A 19,936-nucleotide genomic window follows, 5' to 3' on the forward strand; every position below is an offset into this window, starting at 1 on the left:
CCTTTTTAAACTTCATGTTTGCAAAAACGTAGAATAAAAATGTAATAATTGGGTGTTGAAATTATCACACTGTAATATTGGTCATTAATGTAACCAATATTGGTTACTATTGTAATCAATTTCGATGGCCGCTCCAAGAACGCGTATGTTATGTGTTATGTAACTATGTTTTTATTATATTCCTATTGTGCCGAACAAAGGTGATGAAAATTATAGTGACACTTGAATCAAAATACTTTTAATGTTATAATCATATTTATTTAGAAAAAGTAAAAAAAAATTAATCAGAAATATATGACTGATCCAGTTTTTGTGTGGCTGCTCCACCAGCATGATTGTTAGTTGTGCAGCTGACCAACTGACAAGCAAACTGCAGCGCTAGTGTCTATGTGTCAAAATTTTCAATCCCTCTGGATTAAAAGGTTGGCGACATTATTGTGACCTGAAAAATAATACAGATCAATGAAAAAGATTAAAGCGGTATTTAATTCAGTCAGCAGTACCATGCCTAACAGCTAACTGACGAGGTGTTAGATTTTCAAGATTTCTAATATCAACTTTGGCTCCTTTTTTGATGAGAAGTTCAGCAACATTCTTTCGACCTTAGAAATGATTTGGATCGATGAAAAAGATCAAATCGATTCTTTATTTTGTGAAAATACTTATTCAGCATTACCATATCTAGCAGCATGATGAAGAGGTGTATTATTAAAATTATTCATGATATCCATATTGGCGCCTTTGTTGATGAGAAGTTCAGCAACATTTTCGTGACCTTAGAAATAATTTAGATCAATGAAAAAGATCAAATCGATTCTTTATTTTGTGAAAATTCTTATTCAGCATTACCATTTCTAACAGCATGATGAAGAGGTGTTTGATTAACATGATTCATAATATCCATATTGGCGCCTCTGTTGAGGAGAACCTCGGCGACATTTTTGTGACCTGGAAAAAAAATCGGATCGATGAAAAAGATCAAACCAATTTTTTTATTCAGCGAAAATAAATACTCAACATTACCTTTGGAAGCAGCTAAATGAAGAGCTGTAGAATTCGAATTATCTCCAATATCAGCATTAGCTCCATTCTTGAGAAGCACATCAGCGACACCTCCGTGACCTAAAATAATGCGGATCAATGAAAGAGATCGACGGGATATCTGATTTAGTCAACCTTACCATTCTTAGCTGCCAAATGAAGAGGTGTATTATTGAAATTATTCATGATATCCATACTGGCGCCTCTGTTGAGGAGAACCTTGGCGACATTTTTGTGACCTGAAAAATAATTCAGATCGATGGAAAAGATCAAATCAATCTTTTATTTAATGAAAACAAGTATTCAAAATTACCATAGTCAGCAGCTAAATGAAGAGCTGTGGTATTCAAATTATTTCCAATATTAGCGTTAGCTCCATTCTTGAGAAGCACATCAGCGACACCTCCGTGACCTAAAATAATACGGATCAATGAAAAAATTAAACCAATTTCCCATTTAGTGAAAAAAAAGTCAAGGCTGCACTGACGAAGTGTAGTAGACACAGAGGTCTCATTTGCTCTCAAAATATATTTCGTAATATCGCGGAGCTACTGCGAGTAGCACGTATCTTTTGCTGTTTGCAAATAGTGGCTACGCTGATGCGACGAACGAATGGGAAGAGATAAACCGAGAAAACGAAACACACGAACGAAGCTGCGCGCGATTGTGTGTTACACTCTTTCGTTCAAACCATATTGACACATGCACACAGCCATCGTTCGACTCCGTTCGCGTGTACGATATACGCGGCTGTATGTATGCGTCAATATGGTTCGTGTGTTTCGTTTTCTCAGTTTATCTCTTCCCATTCGTTCGTCGCTTCAGCGTAGCCGCTACTTGCAAACAGCAAAAGATACGTGCTACTCGCAGTAGCTCCGCGATATTACGAAATATATTTTGAGAGCAAATGAGACCTCTGAGTAGACATCACACACAACTCTGACACCCGTGTATATATGCTAGTCGGTTTTGTGTGTGAGTTGGTTGCGATGGCTGTATATGCGACGTTTGTTTGCACGATAGTTGTGTGCGCGGCAGTTGCATCGCGATATGCTTGTCTATTGGCCAAAGCATATCAATGCTTGCTGCTAAGCAATACTAATGCGCATAGTACTCGAAAAGAGTATTCAAAATTACCATGGGAAGCAGCACAATGAAGAGGTGTCTCTTTCGTTCTAGTTTCACTATCAAGATTGGCTCCTTTGCGGATGAGAAGTTCGGCGACACTCTTATGACCTGAACAATAACACCGATCGATGGGATAAAATCAGGTCAATCTTTTATTCAATAACAATAAGTATTCAACGTTACCTTTCTTAGCAGCATAATGCAGAGCTGTCTCATTAAAATTATTTCCAATATTAGGGTCGGCTCCTTCAGTGATGAGGTCTTCAGCTTCCTTCACTTTGCCTGAAAGAATATGAAAAATATTCATAGATCAATGAAACGGATTGAACAAAACCTTCTTTTTTATTAAAGAAAATGTCGAAAATTACCAGCAAAAGCAGCTCTATGCAGAGCTGTCTCTCCAAACATGTCTTTTTCGTTTACTAAAATATGTATGAAAAGTTTATCATAAATGAGGTTTCTATTTCTTCGTTACAAGGTGCTTTGTATATGGAATTTAAGAGTAAAACTGGATAAATAAATGAAACTTCAATCTTACCGTTCCTCCCGGGTGGTGCTCCACTCACATCCCCGATTAAGAACTGTGGAAATAGAATCAAAATGATACATTTGGAATGGGAACAACGGATGCGATTAATACATTATGTATTAATAACAGTTTTCAACTGTTTTTAATAGAATAAAAGTTTCCGGTGGACATTTTTTTTGGAATAGAAGAATTTTTTCAATTTAAGAACTTGAAAAAAGGACACTTTTCATTTTTTAAATTATTTCCAAAAAAAATTATCACAAATTGTCCACGAAAAGTATCAAACATGAAAAATTTAAAAAAAATCGACTGAAATTGTCGACTCACCTCGGATACCATCAAGCCAATGAGCAGCAGTGTGAAAGAACTTCGACTCAGCATTTTTCTAGCTTCGAACTATTGAAAGTTTACTATGAACGTATCAATTGGTAAGAACTGTTTGATGGGCATGCGAATCGAACGCATCCTCTTATATACTTTTCAAGTGTGGCCACGTCGGTGGGCAACACACTGTATGATTCAATCCACGTACAATGACGATTCCAATTAAAGCCCACAAAATATTATCGCACACATTTTTCAAGATAACAATGTCAAACAATTGATAGAATTACAATTCCACCTGTGCACGTGTGTTTAATTTCGCGTTTCACACAAATATTTTGCATTGAAAATGTCAGATGTTTACATTTATTCTTTCATCACCTTCTATAAACTACAAATTCAATGCAATAATTTAAAAAGTAAATATTTTTCACTCTTGAAGGGTTGAGTGGTGTTCAAATTAAAAAAATTTTACATCTTCGCTGCATGCACAAAACACATTCCGTTTCAAAGTCGATCCAACATGACTCATACCTTTGCGTTACATTCAGGCTCACATGCCATGGTGGCGTTGCTTTGTTCAATAGCTACAGTGTTAGTTGATGCAAGGATATACGGTATCACATTTACTTTACATCACTCAATAAGGTATAGTTAGGATACGATGATATTGATACAAATCTACGCATTCCCTTAAAAAATTCAATCCGATACAAATCACATAAAAAAGAAAAAAGTTCTGTCACTGTCGCATTTGGTACCAACACACCCAACTTTTTGTTTCCATGAAATAAATTCTTCGTAGTGGTAAAAAATCTATGGCACAGATTCAAGCATCGGTTCGGATATATTTCTATGCAAGATAAATATGCTGAGCATGGATGCGTACGGACGACCGTGCGACGAACGTATCACCAAAGCCATCGTTGTTTGTTTTGTATTCATACACACACTAACGCGTGAAAAATGTATTTATTTTACTAAGTTTATCAAGCACTTTTCAAGAAGTTTTCACCTAGCATTGAATTTTCGTTTAAGCTTTACTATCTAAATACGGTCAAACTAGTTATAATGCCATCGTTAGATGGCGTTTGTTCTGGTCAAAAGCATAAAGGTCCTCCGTGGTGAGCGTTTTTCATATTATCGCTAAAATTTTATTTTATCTCATTAAATCAAGAATTGTTAAATCAAAATTGATTTTTTATTAAAATTTTATTTTATCTCATTAAATCAAGAATTGTTAAATCAAAATTGATTTCGAAATGAAAGTCAATTCGGTCTTTGTTCTAATCGATAATTTATTTGAAATAAATGCAAACATGGCGACTCTTCTTCAGGGCCTAAAAATAACAAATGTTTTGGGTTCAAGGAAACTATGACGATGCAAGCGTAATAATGGGCTGTAGTATTCAACATTGGTGGTGACAGTGGGTAAATGGACAACTGCAGTTATTTTTTTGACAGAATATTAAACGATAATCGAGTATGGGCATTGGGCATAGAAAAAAATCATCCGATTATTCAGCTAAATTAGTTCAGCTATTCGCCACCTGAAAAATAGACATCGCGCGATAAGAGATATCGACTTGATGTCTATGGTGAAGTTATAGTACTCAAGAAGACACCAAGTCCTTATCTCTTATCAGTTACGCGAAAAAACGCGAAAAACGCGAGTTTTCGCTTATCATTTTTCGCGAAACTGATAAAAGATAACGACTTGGTGTCTGTGGCAAAGTTGTAGTACTCGACCTGCTTTACATTTCTGTCGAAGAGGCAAGCCTCTTACTTCTTATCGGCTTCACTAAAACGAGATGGGAAAATTTCGCGATTTTCGCGTATTTTCGCGTTTTTCGAGGAACTGATAAGAGATAAGCAACATTTGTTGCAACAAAATTATAGCAAACCTGCCAACCGTAAATGTAACGAGTTAATAAAAGAACATGTTATAAAAGTAGACTACTACAGTTGTTTATGTTTTTATTTTTTTTTCTCTGTTTTTATTCATTCAAGACCCACATACAAATGTCCATTTGGCATCCCGTATACAAAAGTAAATTCAATTGATTAAAAAACAAGTGAATTCGTAAATGTATTCAAAATGTGGTGAAGTGCGAGCATATGTCAACAATGTTTCTTTACATTTCAATTATAACATAAGAAAAAGAAAGTCGTTGTCAGTTGCAATGGATTCATAGTGTGTAATAACTTTTGGTTTTAGGAGAGTACGCGGTAATCTGGGACACTTTTTCGTTGTCAAATTTCACGCCACACATCAATTTTTTTCACTTAACAAGAATAATTAAAATCACTACGGCGAAATTATTACGCGAAAGCACTCGACTTTAGCTACAAATTATACTTACCATCCAATCACGTGTGCTCAAAAACGTGTGAAGTGGCAAAAACGCAAAGCGTGCTCTAGCGCAGCGTGTATCAGACTGAGAGACTGTGCACGTCAAATGATCGCCACACTAATGCACATGTATGTATATAATCGTTTTTACGTTTGGTAATCCCGTGTCCAATTTTACCCCGTCCTCCCCTCTACATTATAATGATTTATTCTTACTTATTTAAGCGAACAAGTGAAAAAAAAATGAAGATTTCATTTGGGAGATAATGATACAATTAGAAATAAAATCTGTCTCAATTTCTTTTTTGTTTAAATTCAAAATCAATTGTACGGGGTGGCCAATTTAATTCGGTTGATGCCTGAAAAGGGAAAAAAGAAAAATAAACAAATGTCAATTTGGTTGCACATCAATCTGTGTGTGTTTTTTGGTTTTTTCAAAGGAAAATATTTTGTTTTTGGTCTTAATTGGATGAATTTTAATGTTGTTTTTTCTTTGCCTTTCAAACGATCAACTTTGCATTCTCGAAAAAAAGATTAATCAGAAACAGTGACCCCAGAATAAATGAATATTTAGAATAATTTTTTTTTAAATCTTATGCATATCGTGATGTCCGAGGGAGTCAATTTTTTCAGATAGCAAAACACATTCATTGAAACCCACTTGATTTACCAAATAAGTGACGATCTCCTTGGTGTATGGAGATTTAAATAGTTTGCCACTTTGAAGTCAATTCACTTCAAAAGACTTACAACAGACACCGGTTGTGTTCTTTTCTGTCATTAAATTAAATATTTAAATTCGTTTTCCTTCTAATCCATGTACAATTTTGTTTTTAGGGAATTTTATTCAAAAATTTCGGTTTGAAAATTGCATTTCATTTCGAGGTGTATGGTTTTCCTTTCAAAATGAGAAATGTTCTAAATTTCTTTGAAAAATTATCACGGAGGATGGTAGTCCGACAAGTGACGCCATTTCAAGCCAAATATCAAAAAATGCCAGTTTTTGCGTCACGAGTATATATACAGTAAATATGCTATTTTTCCAGGACACTATTTGGGCCCCGGCATGTTAGGTACCGTTGGAAAGGTCTTGGCCCAAATAGTCGGAAACACCATATCTCCCATGCCTAAAGTGTGGTCTAGGCAAAAATATAGCGGTTGGAAAATTTCGATGAATTTTCAAATCTATACCCATATCTTACGAAGGGGGTACCCATAATTTTGATTTTAGATCAAGTTTTCAAGCGTTTTGTCGTCTAAAAGTCGTGACGCGATATTTTTCCTTATTGTGAATAAATTTTCACAATAGTGAATGCGAAAAATACATCTTTGTATCCAGAGATAAACCAGCGTCCTAGCGACTGATATCATTTTGAGTGGTAAATCCACGCACAGGAGCGTCACTCCATTTTAACCTCGTCTAGAGGTTTTTCATCTGATTTGATTTTTAAAAAAAATGTTTAGTTACTTTGAATTTATTCTGTGGCTTGCAATCATTCAATCAATCCACCCAAGAATGTGTCTGTAAATTGTGATTTTATGCCTTAAAAAACCTCGTCTGTTGACAATGTGTGACCTAATCTGATATTATTGCACTTTAGCGTTTCCATTACAGTTAGTATAAAATCAGCGGGTACATGTTTGTAATTGCATTTATCATCTTGGTCTAGAATTAGAAAACCACTAAATTGAATTTAAATTTCAAACAATTTAAAAGAACAATGCAATAAAAATACAATTTCTGTTTTCTGTTCGTACTAATTGTAATTTTTTTATTAAATTTTTTCTTTGTTTGTTTTTCCTGTCCAAAAATATATTTATGTGTGTGTGTGGTTTGTTAGCTATAAAATGCCTTCAAAATGCTCGTAAAATATGGATAAAAATTGATTTTTGTATTAATCGTTCAATTATGTTCTCGTCTCGTATGTTGTTCACTACTAATCCTATTGTATTAGTGGGTTATCGTTCATAGTTGATAATCGCAGTTGATTGTTATATATGTATATATATATTATTTCAATTTCTAAAAGATGTCCACCTACTTATTAACTCACTCTTTCTGTTTCGGGGTTCATTTTCTCTTCATGCAATTACTATACAATATATAAATCTAAAGGGAAAAAAAACTTTTTAAACTGGATTCATTTTCATATCATCCAAAACAGAAAAAAAAATTAGAGTGAAGAAAAATAAAATAAAATGGTCAATGTTTAAATTATACATATTCAAACTGTTGTCAAACAGTTATAATCTCATCCGAATCAAAAATAAAAAAATATAATGAGTCGTATTTACTTGCTTGCACTGGGGCAAGTTCCTATTCAATTTTGTTCTTTTTCTTCTTTGTTTGTAGTTTTTGTTTCGCTTCTATTCAAATTTCCATACTAAAATTCATCGAAACCAAGACATTTATAACAGGAAAACCAGTACCAGTAGTAAAAAGTTAGAAGAAAAAATATCTCTAAATAAATGTCTAAAATGTGTATGTAAAAAACACGAGGCTCCTAACGTACTCTATTGTAATTGTTCTGTAGTGGCCCGTGATTTCACTAGGAACAGCCTCTTAATACAAAATATAATTTATTCGATCAATTTAGTGTTGATCAATTGCTATACAAGTTCTATGTGGATTCTGTGCAGGGCGAATGCTTCTCGAATCTGGTTAGTTTAATGTGATTTTATTTCTTCTCCGCTTCGTTTTATTTTTCGTTAAAAGATTGAGGAGGGGCCGGGATAGGGCGCTATATATGGTACTTATTTCGTTTTATTTCATTTTATGGTGGACAATTTCGAAAATGCTACAGCTCCTGTTTGTTCACATATTCTCAAAAGGTTTCTCACATAAAAATAAGTTCATTTTTATTAAAGACTTTTTTTTCCCCGTTTGATTTGTTTTTGTTTTGTTTTGTTCAAAGGTTAATTGCTTATCAGTCTGTGGCATTTACCTGGTTTCATACATATTATATATATAAATCATTTCAAGCCATGTAGCCTTAGTTAATATCTCATCTTTCATTTTCATCTTAAAATTTAGTCAATCAATTCGGATCATCTTTTCTGGCTCTCAATCGATTGTTTTTTGGGGGAAGGGGAATTATTTTTCAAATTTTCGAATGTTTCTTGCATGACAACGATGATAAATAAAAATACACATCTATCTATCCGATTAGGGGAGGAAAGTTACGCGGAATAAACCAAAGGAGTTTCTTGGCCCATTAAAAGAGTGGATAAAATGATTTAGTTCTCATTTTCACGTAAATTCCTAGTCCATAAGAGAAGACAATTGTATCTATTCTTTGTATTTTCAAATGGAATAATTCTTCAAAATTAAAATTGAGAAGTCGCGAAGAAACGGAAAAGAAAATTGGCGGAGATTACAAAGAACACGTTTTGAATTGCAATTTGGAGAAGAAGAAAAAAAGTAATTAAAAGAAAATTATTCGAATTGGTTTTGTTTTTGTTTAAAATGGGGAAAGGGGAAAAATGATTTTCGTTTGACCGAACTTCGAGTATACATATGCACAACAAATAACGCAAACAACAACACCAGAAAAAATCATGAGACACCTGCGTTTTTTTGGTGCTGCTTCAGCAGCAGCCTCCGTTTCTTTCTGTTTTCTCTTGATATCCTTAATTTTCGCCTCGATGTCTGCATTGCGTTCCTTTCGTTTTCGTCGTCGGAGTTCAGCAGTCGACGCCAATCCACTGTAAACGAAAATAATATAAACAAAACCATTGAGTCCTGAAACGAACTTTTTGTGTGTTGGCAATAAATTGAGATATAGAACCTGTCGTTCTCCGGTGATGACGGTGTTTCCAGTGATGAATTCGAATTGTTGAATTCGGTGAGGCTTGTGGTTGACAGTTTTGTTGGTGACGGTGGTAACGTTGCATCCGGATTGAAACTGTCTTCACACTCATTGCTTCCATTACTACTAGTTCCGTTGAGCAATTTTGTGGTTTGCTCCGTAGTGGCTTGTTCGTCATCATCCACACCATCGTCGTCGTCGTCATCGTCGTTGTCGTCATCATCAAATCAACATCTTGTTCGTCGCTCATGTCCTCATCTGAATCATCCTCGATGTCCTCACCCTAGTGGCGAAGCGTTACGAGTACGCGTAGTACTACGTTCACTAATTCCCTAAACGTAGTGGTTCGTAGTGGTACGCGTAGTCGTAACGCTTCGCCACTATGGTCCTCACTATCGCTATCATCTGGCGACTCATCGGGCAATGGTGGCAACGGGCGTTCAGATCGCGTTCCATCACCATTCTCCGAGTTATTATTAACCGATACATGGTCGTTATCATTTGTTGGTACAGTTGGCAGTGGTTTCTATTGAACGTAAGAAGGTATTTATTAGTCCATATGCGAATGTGAGTAGAATTCGATTGGTTCATTACATGTTGTGACTGTAATATTGATGTACACCGTGGCGGTGGTCTAGGCGGATCCGTTTCAGTACTATAGTCTTCGTTGTCAATTTTTGCAACTTCGTCATAGTCGCCGACGGTCTGTTGAAAATGAATACAATTAGGTTTTGCTTAACGCAAGACGCGTTCAAAAAGACCAGAAAAACATAACGAGAAACACTCACTGGATCGTTGAAATGCTTGATTCCCTCAATGATTGCTTGATATGAAAAATACAATTGGTCCGCTGTTTGTATTAAGCCCATTCGCGATTGTCGTAGTTTAAGCAACAAATCAGGAACACTTATCTTGTTTTCCCCCTCTTTTTCCACCAACACTAAGCAACTATCGACTAAACAAAACGTTCCGGATCGTCCGATGCCGGCGCTACAGTGTACGACCGCTGGTCCAACGTCGGAATTCAATGCGCCTGAGTCTCGTACCTTTTTCAAAAATTGCAAAAAGGCCACCGGAGAACTAGGAACATAGAAATCCGGCCAGGTGGTATAGTGGAACTGGATTACTTCGCGTGATTTCGATGATTCCGTGTCGGTCAGACGAAATGTTCGCTTCGAAAAGTTTGTATAGTTTTCGCATTTTAAATATTCTACCGTTAGGCCAAGATCGTTCAATGTCATTGTGTGCTCCGGTCCGATTCGGTCTGGCCAATACTGATGGCATTTCACTTGTCGCTTTGTAGTTGTTTTTTTTTCTTGCTTATTTAGTAGTTCACTGAATAGCACGCACACACGCACACACATAGAGAGAGAAAATGGTTCATTCGATTTGTTTTACCCGAAAGAGAAAATGTTAAAATCCAAATGAAATTTTATTTTTGAGCGAACCTTTCTTCTTTTTGCTGGGTCCTTTTGTGTTGACCAACGTTGTAATTTGCAACACAAGTGGCTCAAGTGTTTTCTCCACCGACATCGTACGAATTTCCAAATTTTTCGGATCCCATTTTAGCGAAAGCGTACCAAAATCACCAATCGTACCCATGTTTGTCTCTATTTGTCTGAACTCTCTGTTGTTTTAATATTGTTGTTTTTTTTTCGCTGGACAATTTTTTTTCTTTCTTTTCAAACCCAAAATTGAAAGCAAAATAAAAACCAAAATAGGAATTTGGGGTTTTTCACTTTAAATTTGCAGTTCGTACACACAGTAAATTTGTAACGCAACAATAAACACACAAAATTGTTTGGCGATGACTAACGCGAACGCCGTTTGACATGTAAAAAGCAGAGAGAAAAGTACACACAATGGAGCAAAATTGGGTAATTTTTTTCACATTGAAACTAAAATTGAATCGACTGGGTTAAATAAATAAATGTTTTAATGCAGCAAAAGAAAGGAAAAGAATGTGTTTTGCTGTTGGCTGGGCGTAACAACTCACTGAGCACTTTGAATCTATTGGTGTTTTGTGTTTCGTTTTTTCTAGCAGTGGTGCCGCTGGAAATTTCTGCTTTGGAACAGTCGTATATCTCACGGTGGTGGCTCACAACACAGACAACCTGTCATGAATACTTCAATCGTCGTGAAAGTGATCGAATTCCATTTGTGTGCGCAAACATACACACAGAGACAGAGAGATGGTAGAAAGAGTGAACAAGTATTGCCTGATGTGTTGATTGCTCGTCTTTGTGTTTATTTCGCTACCAACTTCAGATCTCTATGAAATATTCTATTGTTTTGACGCATTCATTCAGATTCTTAATTATTTCATTTGATTCATTCAAAAATCGAATATTCTATCACAATCTCATTTTAAATTGTGAAATTTCAACTGAATCATCGAGAAATAGAGTAAGTTTGCCAAAAGGAATCAAGTATTATATTGTAAAATATTTCTTTTGTTATTTTTCAGACTGAGATGAGCGATAACAGTGGTATATCGCCTGCTCTTACTGCAGCAATCATACGTAGAAAGGAAATAGAAAAGAGGATACAAGAAAAATCCAAAGAGGAGTTGATTGATCCAAATGCGATAAACCCATATGAGGAAAAGACTAAGGATTGGTACAAATTCGAGGAGAAACGTGAGTGGAGCAGATACACACAGTTGAAAAAAGTGGCAAAGGAGAGAATTGCTGAAGCACGTCAACGATTGGGAAATCAACCAGATGCGAACACAAAATACAAATCGAATGTGTACCCACCACCAGAAATGGAAATGAATTATCAATTATTCAAATATCTGAGAAGCCAAGAAAATAGTAAGTACACAAATTTTCGCCTGCTCAGTTTTTCCAATTCTGGTAATTTCGAATGTTTTTGTTTTTCATTTAGACAACAACGGTGACACAGAGCGAAATGGGGATGACAATTAGACGTAAACACGAATGCTGATTATGAATCAGTTTGAAGTGAAAACTCAACTCGAGGAACGATACTATGATAATTCTTGATTTTATTTAATATGATTTGATTTGAATTAAATTGAAACACCGATTTTCTTGTTTATGGCTTCTTAAGTTGATTAACACAGCTTTGTTTTGAGTTTAAATGACACATGCTTTGACGTTTGTTGATGAAATCTATGAAGTAAAGAAAAAGATGAATAAATAAAGAGAAAAATGAGAGTGAAAATACCTTTTGTTTACATACATTATACAACAATTTGAGGAAGTGTGGTTGCCAATTGGGTCAAGTTATTGAATAGATCCAGGTTTTCCTTAATCCGTGCAGAAAAAATGAGCCACATATTTTGATCAGCTGCAAGATTCAGGTTGTCACGTTCATCCTCATCCTCGTCAATTTGAAGTTGTAATAGGCCTAGACAGACTTCGACCATATCAAGAAGAAATGCAGTAGTTGGTGAATTGAAACAGCCGCGGCATTCTTTTTCATACAACACATTTGTCTGTTGACCTAAAATTAGGCACTCGATATGAAAAAAAACCTTCACATGATCGACTCGGACAATCAATTGGAAACCCCGTACGTGTACCTTGGCACGGACAAGTAAAAAACATTTTCTTCTTGAATTGAATAATAATTTTTATTGTAAAAATATTAAAGAAAACAACTTTTTAAGAAGAATGAAACAAAACCGTGGAATCGTATTGTTTTGACAGGTGACATTCAAATTCTGTATTTTAAAACCTTACAAAAGCAACACTGGCCAATGAAATGGCGAGATATTAACGCGCCAATTTGAATTTTGAGAGACACATAGAGAGAGAAAATGGTTCATTCGATTTGTTTAACCCAAAGAAGAAAATGTTCTAACGTTGATAGCGAAATGGAGGTGACAATTGGACGTAAACATCAACACAAATGCTGTTTATGAGTCTGTTTGAAGTGAAAACTCTACTCAAGGAACGATGCTATGGTAATTCGTCATTTTATTTAATATGATTTGATTTGAACTAAATTGAAATAACGATTTTCGTGATGATGGCTTTTTATCTGGATTAACACAGCTTTGGTTTGAGTTTAAATGACACATTCTTTGACGTTTTTTGATGAAATCTATGAGGCAATGAAAAAGATGAATTAATAAAAAGAAAAATGAGAGTGAAAATACCTTTTGTTTATATACAACAATTACATACAACAATTTAAAGCAGTTTGCTTGCCATTCAGGAGAAGTTATCGAGCAGATACCTGTTGTCCGCAATTCGTGCAGATAAAACGCGCCACATGTTTTTATAATCTGGAACATCCCAATGAACATTTTTCAAAATTTCGATGCATAGCGCCAGGCATAATGTTACGCATACACCATGCATAGATTATAATGTCTTTAGTATAGTGTATCACCATTACAACTTGCATGGTGATGGTGACATCACATACTTAAAACCTTGCAATTTATGCATACCACACGCATTGTGTGTGCATATTGTATCCATACTCTATTGTATTATGCATAGTATATGTCAATTTCAATCTTACTGAAGACATCCTTTTGAGTGGACAAATTCAAAGGTGCAAAATCGTTGTAACAGTCTTAAAAAATTAAATTTTGTAGAACTAATTAGGCAGAAAGCCGAATTGATGTGTTTTGGTTCTATGAGTCATTATTTGATAAGAAAAAAGAATGTGAAGATGAAATATTTTGCTATTCTTCTATATTTTTTGCAATTTTTTACAGCAGTAGTAGTAGTTTTTTACACAGTTGAAGAAAGAAGACAATTACACTGATTTATTTATTCTATATTAAGCCAAATCGTTGGTATCCGCAATCAAGTGGATAGAAAGGTCGTTTTGGAGCACTCACGAAGGTAGGGACGCACTTGATATCGGTGGCATCTGTGCCGCTATGTTTGCGCGGAATGTGTTTTTCGAAGTTGAATTCTGTTGAATACAACAATGTGCACGCCGTACATTGAAATTTCAGCACAAATTGATTGTGAAGCAGTAGATGTCGACGCAAGTTGGCCTTTCTGTTGGATTTGAAGATTAAGTTGCAAATCGGACATGTCAAATTTCCTTCTTGAGACGTGCGAGGGATTCGTTTTGATTTGGTTAGATGTTTTTTTCTCCGAACTCGTAACAATGATCCAGGTTTTGTCATCAAAAAAAACGTTTGTCGATTCTTCTTCTTTTTTCCACTGGCATTTTTCTTCCGCTTTTGGTTGCGCTTTGGAGCAAGGAGGCCCTAAATCAAATCATAGCAATTAAAATACGAGTGAAACATACACTTTAACAAAATAGGATAAGTCGAAAAAAACACCGCTATCAATTTTACGCCAGTGATTCTTTATTATTACCAGAAATAATCTGATGCTCATCGTGGTTACGTTTCCGCTTCAGCTGGTTCACTATTGTGGTGATAGTTCACACAAATGATGTAAAATTTCTCGAATTATCAAAATCGTACAAAAACTGTGATATTTTCGTTTGAATTTCCCAAATAAACTCAGTTTTAGCAATAGCAAGTGTCAATAAATGTGAATATAACTTGTTTACGTTCAAATTCTCCACTAATGTACACACACGCACGACAAACTGGGGAATATATACAACGCTGATTTGCAACATACTAGAATAAACTTTTTGATATTTCTCCACTATTGAGTCACTAGCAAGCTTGCGCATGTGTTAGTAAGTTTGACAATCGCCCTGAATTAGAGTGAACGCATACATGTTTACTCCAATATATAGTGTGCAATGTTTATTCCGTACAGGAACAAATATTCTCCAGTTTGTCGTGCTTGTGTGTAGGCTTTGTGTAAAATGCGATGTTTTTGAGCGCGATGACAGATTGTAACTTGACAGCTGTGTTTGCGTCTGTTTTCTGTACACGGTTTTTGCTAACTTAGCACACAATTTCATACCATTAAACCAAAGTTTGAGAAGCAAAATGTTCTGGAGTAAGTAAATAATATATATTTATATGAACATGCAGGAACCACGTGCCTGTTCAAATTTAAAAAATTTCACATCTTCGCTGCATGCACAAAACACAATCCGTTTCAAAGTCGATCCAAAGTTGACCACAGATCAACCGTCGCTTACATGATGTAAATTAGAATCTGAATGATCAAACGACATGACTCATACCTTTGCGTTACATTCAGGCTCACATGCCATGGTTGCGTTGCGTTGTTCAATAGCTACAGTGTTAGTTGATGCAAGGATATACGGTATCACGTTTACTTTACATCACTCAATGAGGTATAGTTAGGATACGATGATATTGATACAAATCTACGCATTCCCTTAAAAAATTACAAGCGAATCTCATGCAAAATCATATCCATACTCAGTAACACTTTCCATAGAAATATAAACAGCTCCTCAATTAGTTTGAAATTCCAATGAACACACACTTAAAGAAATACTTACAATCCAATACAAATCACATAAAAAAGAAAAAAATTCTGTCACTGTCGCATTTCGTACCAACACAGCCAACTTTTTGTTTCCATGAAATAAATTCTTCGTAGTGGTAAAAAACTATGGCACAGATTCGAGAAAAATTTCACTAATACTGAGAAAAAACTTGTTCCGTTTGTGTCATAGGGCACAGACCGAAAAACAGACTTGCAAACATCGAAAAATGTATTTATTTTTTATATTAAGTTTATCAAGCACTTTTCAAGAAGTTTTTACCTAGCATTGAATTTTCGTTTAAGCTTTTCTATCTAAATACGGTCAAACTAGTTATAATGCCATCGTTAGATGGCGTTTGTTCTGGTCAAAAGCTTAAAGGTCCTCCGTGGTGTGCGTTTTTCATATTATCGCTAAAATTTTATTTTATCTCATTAAATCAAGAATATTAAGTAATGAATTGATTTCGAAATGAAAGCCAATTCGGTCTTTGTTCTAATCGATAATTTATTTGAAATAAATGCAGACATTTCAAGTCATCTGCGACTCTTATTCAGGGCCTAAAAATAACAAATGTTTTGGGTTCAAGGAAACTATGATGATGCAAGCGTAATAATGGGCTGTAGTATTCTACATTGATGGTGACAGTGGGTAAATGGACAACTATAGAATATTACGATTCGAGTATGGGCATTGGGCATAGGAAAAAATCATCCGATTATTCAGCTAAATTAGTTCAGCTATTCGCCACCTGAAAAATAGACATCGATCAAAAAGATTAAACCAATTTCTTATTTAATAAAAATAAATATCCAACATTACCATTGTCAGCAGCGTTCAATTATTAACTTTCTTTCCTTTACCGATAAAAAGTCTAGCGACATCATTGTGACCTGAAAAATAATAATACAGATCGATGAAAAAGATCCAAACGGTATCTTATTTAGTCAACATTACGATTGTGAACAGCTAGTTGAAGAGGTGTTTGATTTGAATCATATTTACGGATGAGAAGCTCAGCGACATTCTTGTGACCAAAAAAAATGGCACAGATCGATAGAAAAATCAAACAAATTTCTTATTTAATGAAGACGAATATTCAACATTACCTTTCATAGCAGCTAATAGAAGTGAAGAGGTGTCCGACAACTCATTTCCGATATCAACATTGGCTTCTTCAGCGATGAGTCCTTGTGCTTCCTTCGCATTACCTGAAAAATAATTTTGATCAATGAAATTGATTGAACGAAACATTTTTTTAAAACATAAATGCTCAAAATTACCAGTCTCAACAGCTCTATGCAGGGCTGTATTCCCATTTTCGTCTTTTTCGTTTATTGAAAGCTAAAAAAATATAGTAGATCAGTGAAGAAAATGTCTTGTGTCCGTGAGATGATCTCTTCCACGCAAGAGCGCGTGGAAGTGTCGAAGTGATAGGGAAATGAATATTACGCTATTCAGAGGCTCTCTTCGATTTCATAGAAAAAATAGAATGAAATGGAGATACTTGATAAAGAACTGGAGCTTTTTTCTTACCGCCCCCATTCACATCCACGATTAGGAACTGTGGAAATAGAACAAAGTGATACAATTATATTGGGAACATCGGATGATATTATTATAATGGTTATCAACTGTTTTTCATGGTATGCCTCATTCGATAGATCTCAAAATTCTGAGTCGATTGATAATATTTTTTGTCGCGGATGGACTTGTGATGACACTTCCCGAAGCTGAAAACAAAAACAGTTTTATTCTGAATTTCCATAGTAACCTGTGACAACCAGATTTGATTTGAAATTTGAAAGCAAAAATTTGACAAGAAAACGCCGGAACGTTATCGCTGTATATGCTGGAGCATGAATGCCAGCTTGAGAGTGAGTGAGCGCGCGCATGTAAACAGAAAAATATTTTGTTATGAATAACAACCAATACATGCGTAGCGCACGTTTCGTTTCCCGCAGCCGCCAGTCGCTTGTTCATTATTCAATTCGCTTGAAACTCGATGTAAGTATATGTATTGGAATGAAGCGTATGAAACGAAGTGATGCCAACCAACAATCAATACGGCAGATTCTTTTCATATAGGCTGTACGTGTCCACGAATTTTTCTGACCCCCATAGATTTCGGTACGCATATGCTTAAGCTGTATCTTGTGTCGGGGCACATCGAAATCCATCCTCAGATTGACATCTGCATTACAGGAGAGCTGGCTATGGCTTCACTAGCCTGCATGTATACGTTTTTTTGAAGTATTTATTTCGCGGCAAAACGCTATGTGGATATTTACTCAAGTCAAGTGGTTCAAAGTCAATCGTGTTCAACTCCATTAGAGAAAAAATGCAAAAGCAACTACAAGCACAAATGTAATACTTGCGGAAAAATCTTCCAAAGTCTCGAGAAATTGGAACAACACAAAAAGTATACGCATAGCTTATATGTTCAGTTTGAATGAGACATATGTAAGACGCGTGTTAAAACTGAGGGCTCTCTACGAAGACATACAAAAATGAAACACACAAACTGCATCAAGTATAAGTGTGATTTTTGCTGGGCGAACCATGCTTGTATGAAAGTTTCAGAGCGTGTTTTGAGCTGACGTCAGCAGCACTAACTAACGTCAGCTGCTAAGCTCAGCTGCTGACGAGTATGCGTTGCGTTTTTTGAACGCATCTGCAATACAAAATTCATATTCCTTCCTGGATCCCAAGGCAAATATCATATTCCCTTCTTTCAAATTTGACTTGGGATCCAGGAAGGAATATGAATTTTGTATTGCAGATGCGTTCAAAAAACGCAACGCATACTCGTCAGCAGCTGAGCTCAGCAGCTGACGTTAGTTAGTGCTGCTGACGTCAGCTCAAAACACGCTCTGGAAAGTTTTGATTGATATTTTCGATTTCCCGCATCTAACATGGTTTAGCTTAGTTAAAGATTTGCGTATAGGTTTATATGAACGAATGCAGTATCTTAATAATGTATTACATTATGATGGGTATGTATTTGATGCTTCCGAGATGAGAAAAATAAATTCGATTAGCACAGTCGTCAGTCGCTTATGATTTTTACTTTGAAACTTTATAATTTCAGTCGATAATATATGTACGGTATTTTGATTCCGATTTTATGGGATTTTGCTTTTATGTGGCATCTTTGAATGCAAATCTTGCCAAAAGCCGACAATCATCATCTCGTCAGATTCTTTATACATTTTTTTAGTATGTATATTAACAAGAAAATCCATACACGTAATGGTCAGATTTACTTTTTCGATATATTATCAATATTTTTATTGTCCATTATATTGATTCTCATATTATGTTGGATTTTTTTTTATCTTAATAACGTTATTATAAAGTGATTGCCTCTCATTTTGGTCGTATCAATTCCATTTGTTGCAAAGCTTTTATGAATAGAATATCTTCAGGTTTCAATCGATAATCCCACATCATCATTTCATTTTATTGTTTAACCCTCAACTGCATGAATTTTTCCTAGGACTGGGAGTACTGGTATTTGGTTGATTTTTGGCCATAGATAACGAAAAAAATATTCATAATCCTAGATTTCCCATGGTTTAGTCAAGAAATGCGATAGAAATAAGTCAGAGAACAATGAAATTCATTGTTTAAAAGTGTCAAAAATATGTCTAATTTGGAAACCGAATAATTTATTTTGTCAAATTTTCGTTTTCGTGCACATTTTTGTTTATAACTCACCAATCGTACGACATAGACAAATGACGCCAAAGACAAAAATAAAGAAAAAACATTGACAAATAAAAATTCCCCTTGAAGCAATGTCATCCGCCGTACGATTCACATTATACAGGTGTTTAAATGATGCCCGCCAAAAGGCGGGCTTATGCAGTTGAGGGTTAAAGCATATTAAATGTATTTTTTAGAATAAATTATCATTTAGGTTACATCTTGCATACAAATGATAATTTGGCCCATAGTATTTGCTATACATATCCCTATATTAGTTTTGATTACAAAAGACATTCAGACATTAATGGGTGAGACAGAGAGTTTGGAAAAACTGGTCGCTCAAGCTGAATTCATTCCCGGGTGAACGCGATACGCTTTGATGAAAGCCTACAGCTTGTGTAACGCAGGAAACATTCAATCATAATGATAATAATGCTAGAGATGTAATCGCTTCAGTCAACGGCTTCAGCAACTAACTAAACTACAAATGACTAGTTTGTAGTCATCTTTGGTCCCCGGTGGATAAAATAAAAAAAAGTCTCTGAAATGAATTTGGAATCGTTTGGAATCGAACGACAAGGAAATTTTCTAAACTTATCATTACTGATATGTCACTTGTTTGCGGGTGGCAATTTCAGATCAGTCAACATTCTATACCAT

General features: G+C 35.3%; 3 protein-coding genes and 1 long non-coding RNA gene across 4 annotated transcripts; 1 reads left to right on the forward strand and 3 right to left on the reverse strand.

Annotated features, from left to right (window-relative positions):
• Positions 1 to 269: 269 nt before the first annotated feature.
• On the reverse strand, positions 270 to 2,308 carry LOC129566010 (putative ankyrin repeat protein RP714). The gene is made up of 8 exons (XM_055441496.1): positions 2,179 to 2,308; positions 1,355 to 1,453; positions 1,182 to 1,280; positions 1,024 to 1,122; positions 850 to 948; positions 677 to 775; positions 504 to 602; positions 270 to 442 (listed from the first exon to the last, which is right to left on the reverse strand). The coding sequence occupies exons 3-8, from the start codon at positions 1,234 to 1,236 to the stop codon at positions 402 to 404; spliced, it is 492 nt and encodes a 163-aa protein (XP_055297471.1). The 5' UTR covers positions 1,237 to 1,280; positions 1,355 to 1,453; positions 2,179 to 2,308; the 3' UTR covers positions 270 to 401.
• Positions 2,309 to 4,371: 2,063 nt separating this feature from the next.
• On the reverse strand, positions 4,372 to 16,538 carry LOC129565543 (uncharacterized). The gene is made up of 3 exons (XR_008687622.1): positions 16,523 to 16,538; positions 16,388 to 16,458; positions 4,372 to 4,572 (listed from the first exon to the last, which is right to left on the reverse strand). It is a non-coding gene; the product is annotated as an uncharacterized LOC129565543 (long non-coding RNA).
• LOC129565541 (tyrosine-protein phosphatase 69D-like) lies at positions 4,971 to 11,236 on the reverse strand. Its single transcript, XM_055440530.1, has 9 exons — positions 10,633 to 11,236; positions 10,399 to 10,519; positions 9,973 to 10,230; positions 9,779 to 9,889; positions 9,570 to 9,710; positions 9,164 to 9,458; positions 8,943 to 9,080; positions 6,844 to 7,041; positions 4,971 to 5,734 (listed from the first exon to the last, which is right to left on the reverse strand). The coding sequence occupies exons 2-8, from the start codon at positions 10,423 to 10,425 to the stop codon at positions 6,920 to 6,922; spliced, it is 1,092 nt and encodes a 363-aa protein (XP_055296505.1). The 5' UTR covers positions 10,426 to 10,519; positions 10,633 to 11,236; the 3' UTR covers positions 4,971 to 5,734; positions 6,844 to 6,919.
• Positions 11,442 to 12,373, forward strand: LOC129565542 (uncharacterized). The gene is made up of 3 exons (XM_055440531.1): positions 11,442 to 11,590; positions 11,652 to 12,000; positions 12,074 to 12,373. Exons 1-3 carry the CDS (start codon positions 11,459 to 11,461, stop codon positions 12,112 to 12,114), a joined length of 522 nt encoding a protein of 173 aa, XP_055296506.1. The 5' UTR covers positions 11,442 to 11,458; the 3' UTR covers positions 12,115 to 12,373.
• Positions 16,539 to 19,936: the final 3,398 nt, after the last annotated feature.

The sequence above is a fragment of the Sitodiplosis mosellana genome, unplaced genomic scaffold (genome assembly GCF_009176505.1).
Source record: "Sitodiplosis mosellana isolate CC-2019 unplaced genomic scaffold, AAFC_SMos_1.0 Smas_scaffold_3, whole genome shotgun sequence".
Classification (NCBI taxonomy): Eukaryota; Metazoa; Arthropoda; class Insecta; order Diptera; family Cecidomyiidae; genus Sitodiplosis; species Sitodiplosis mosellana.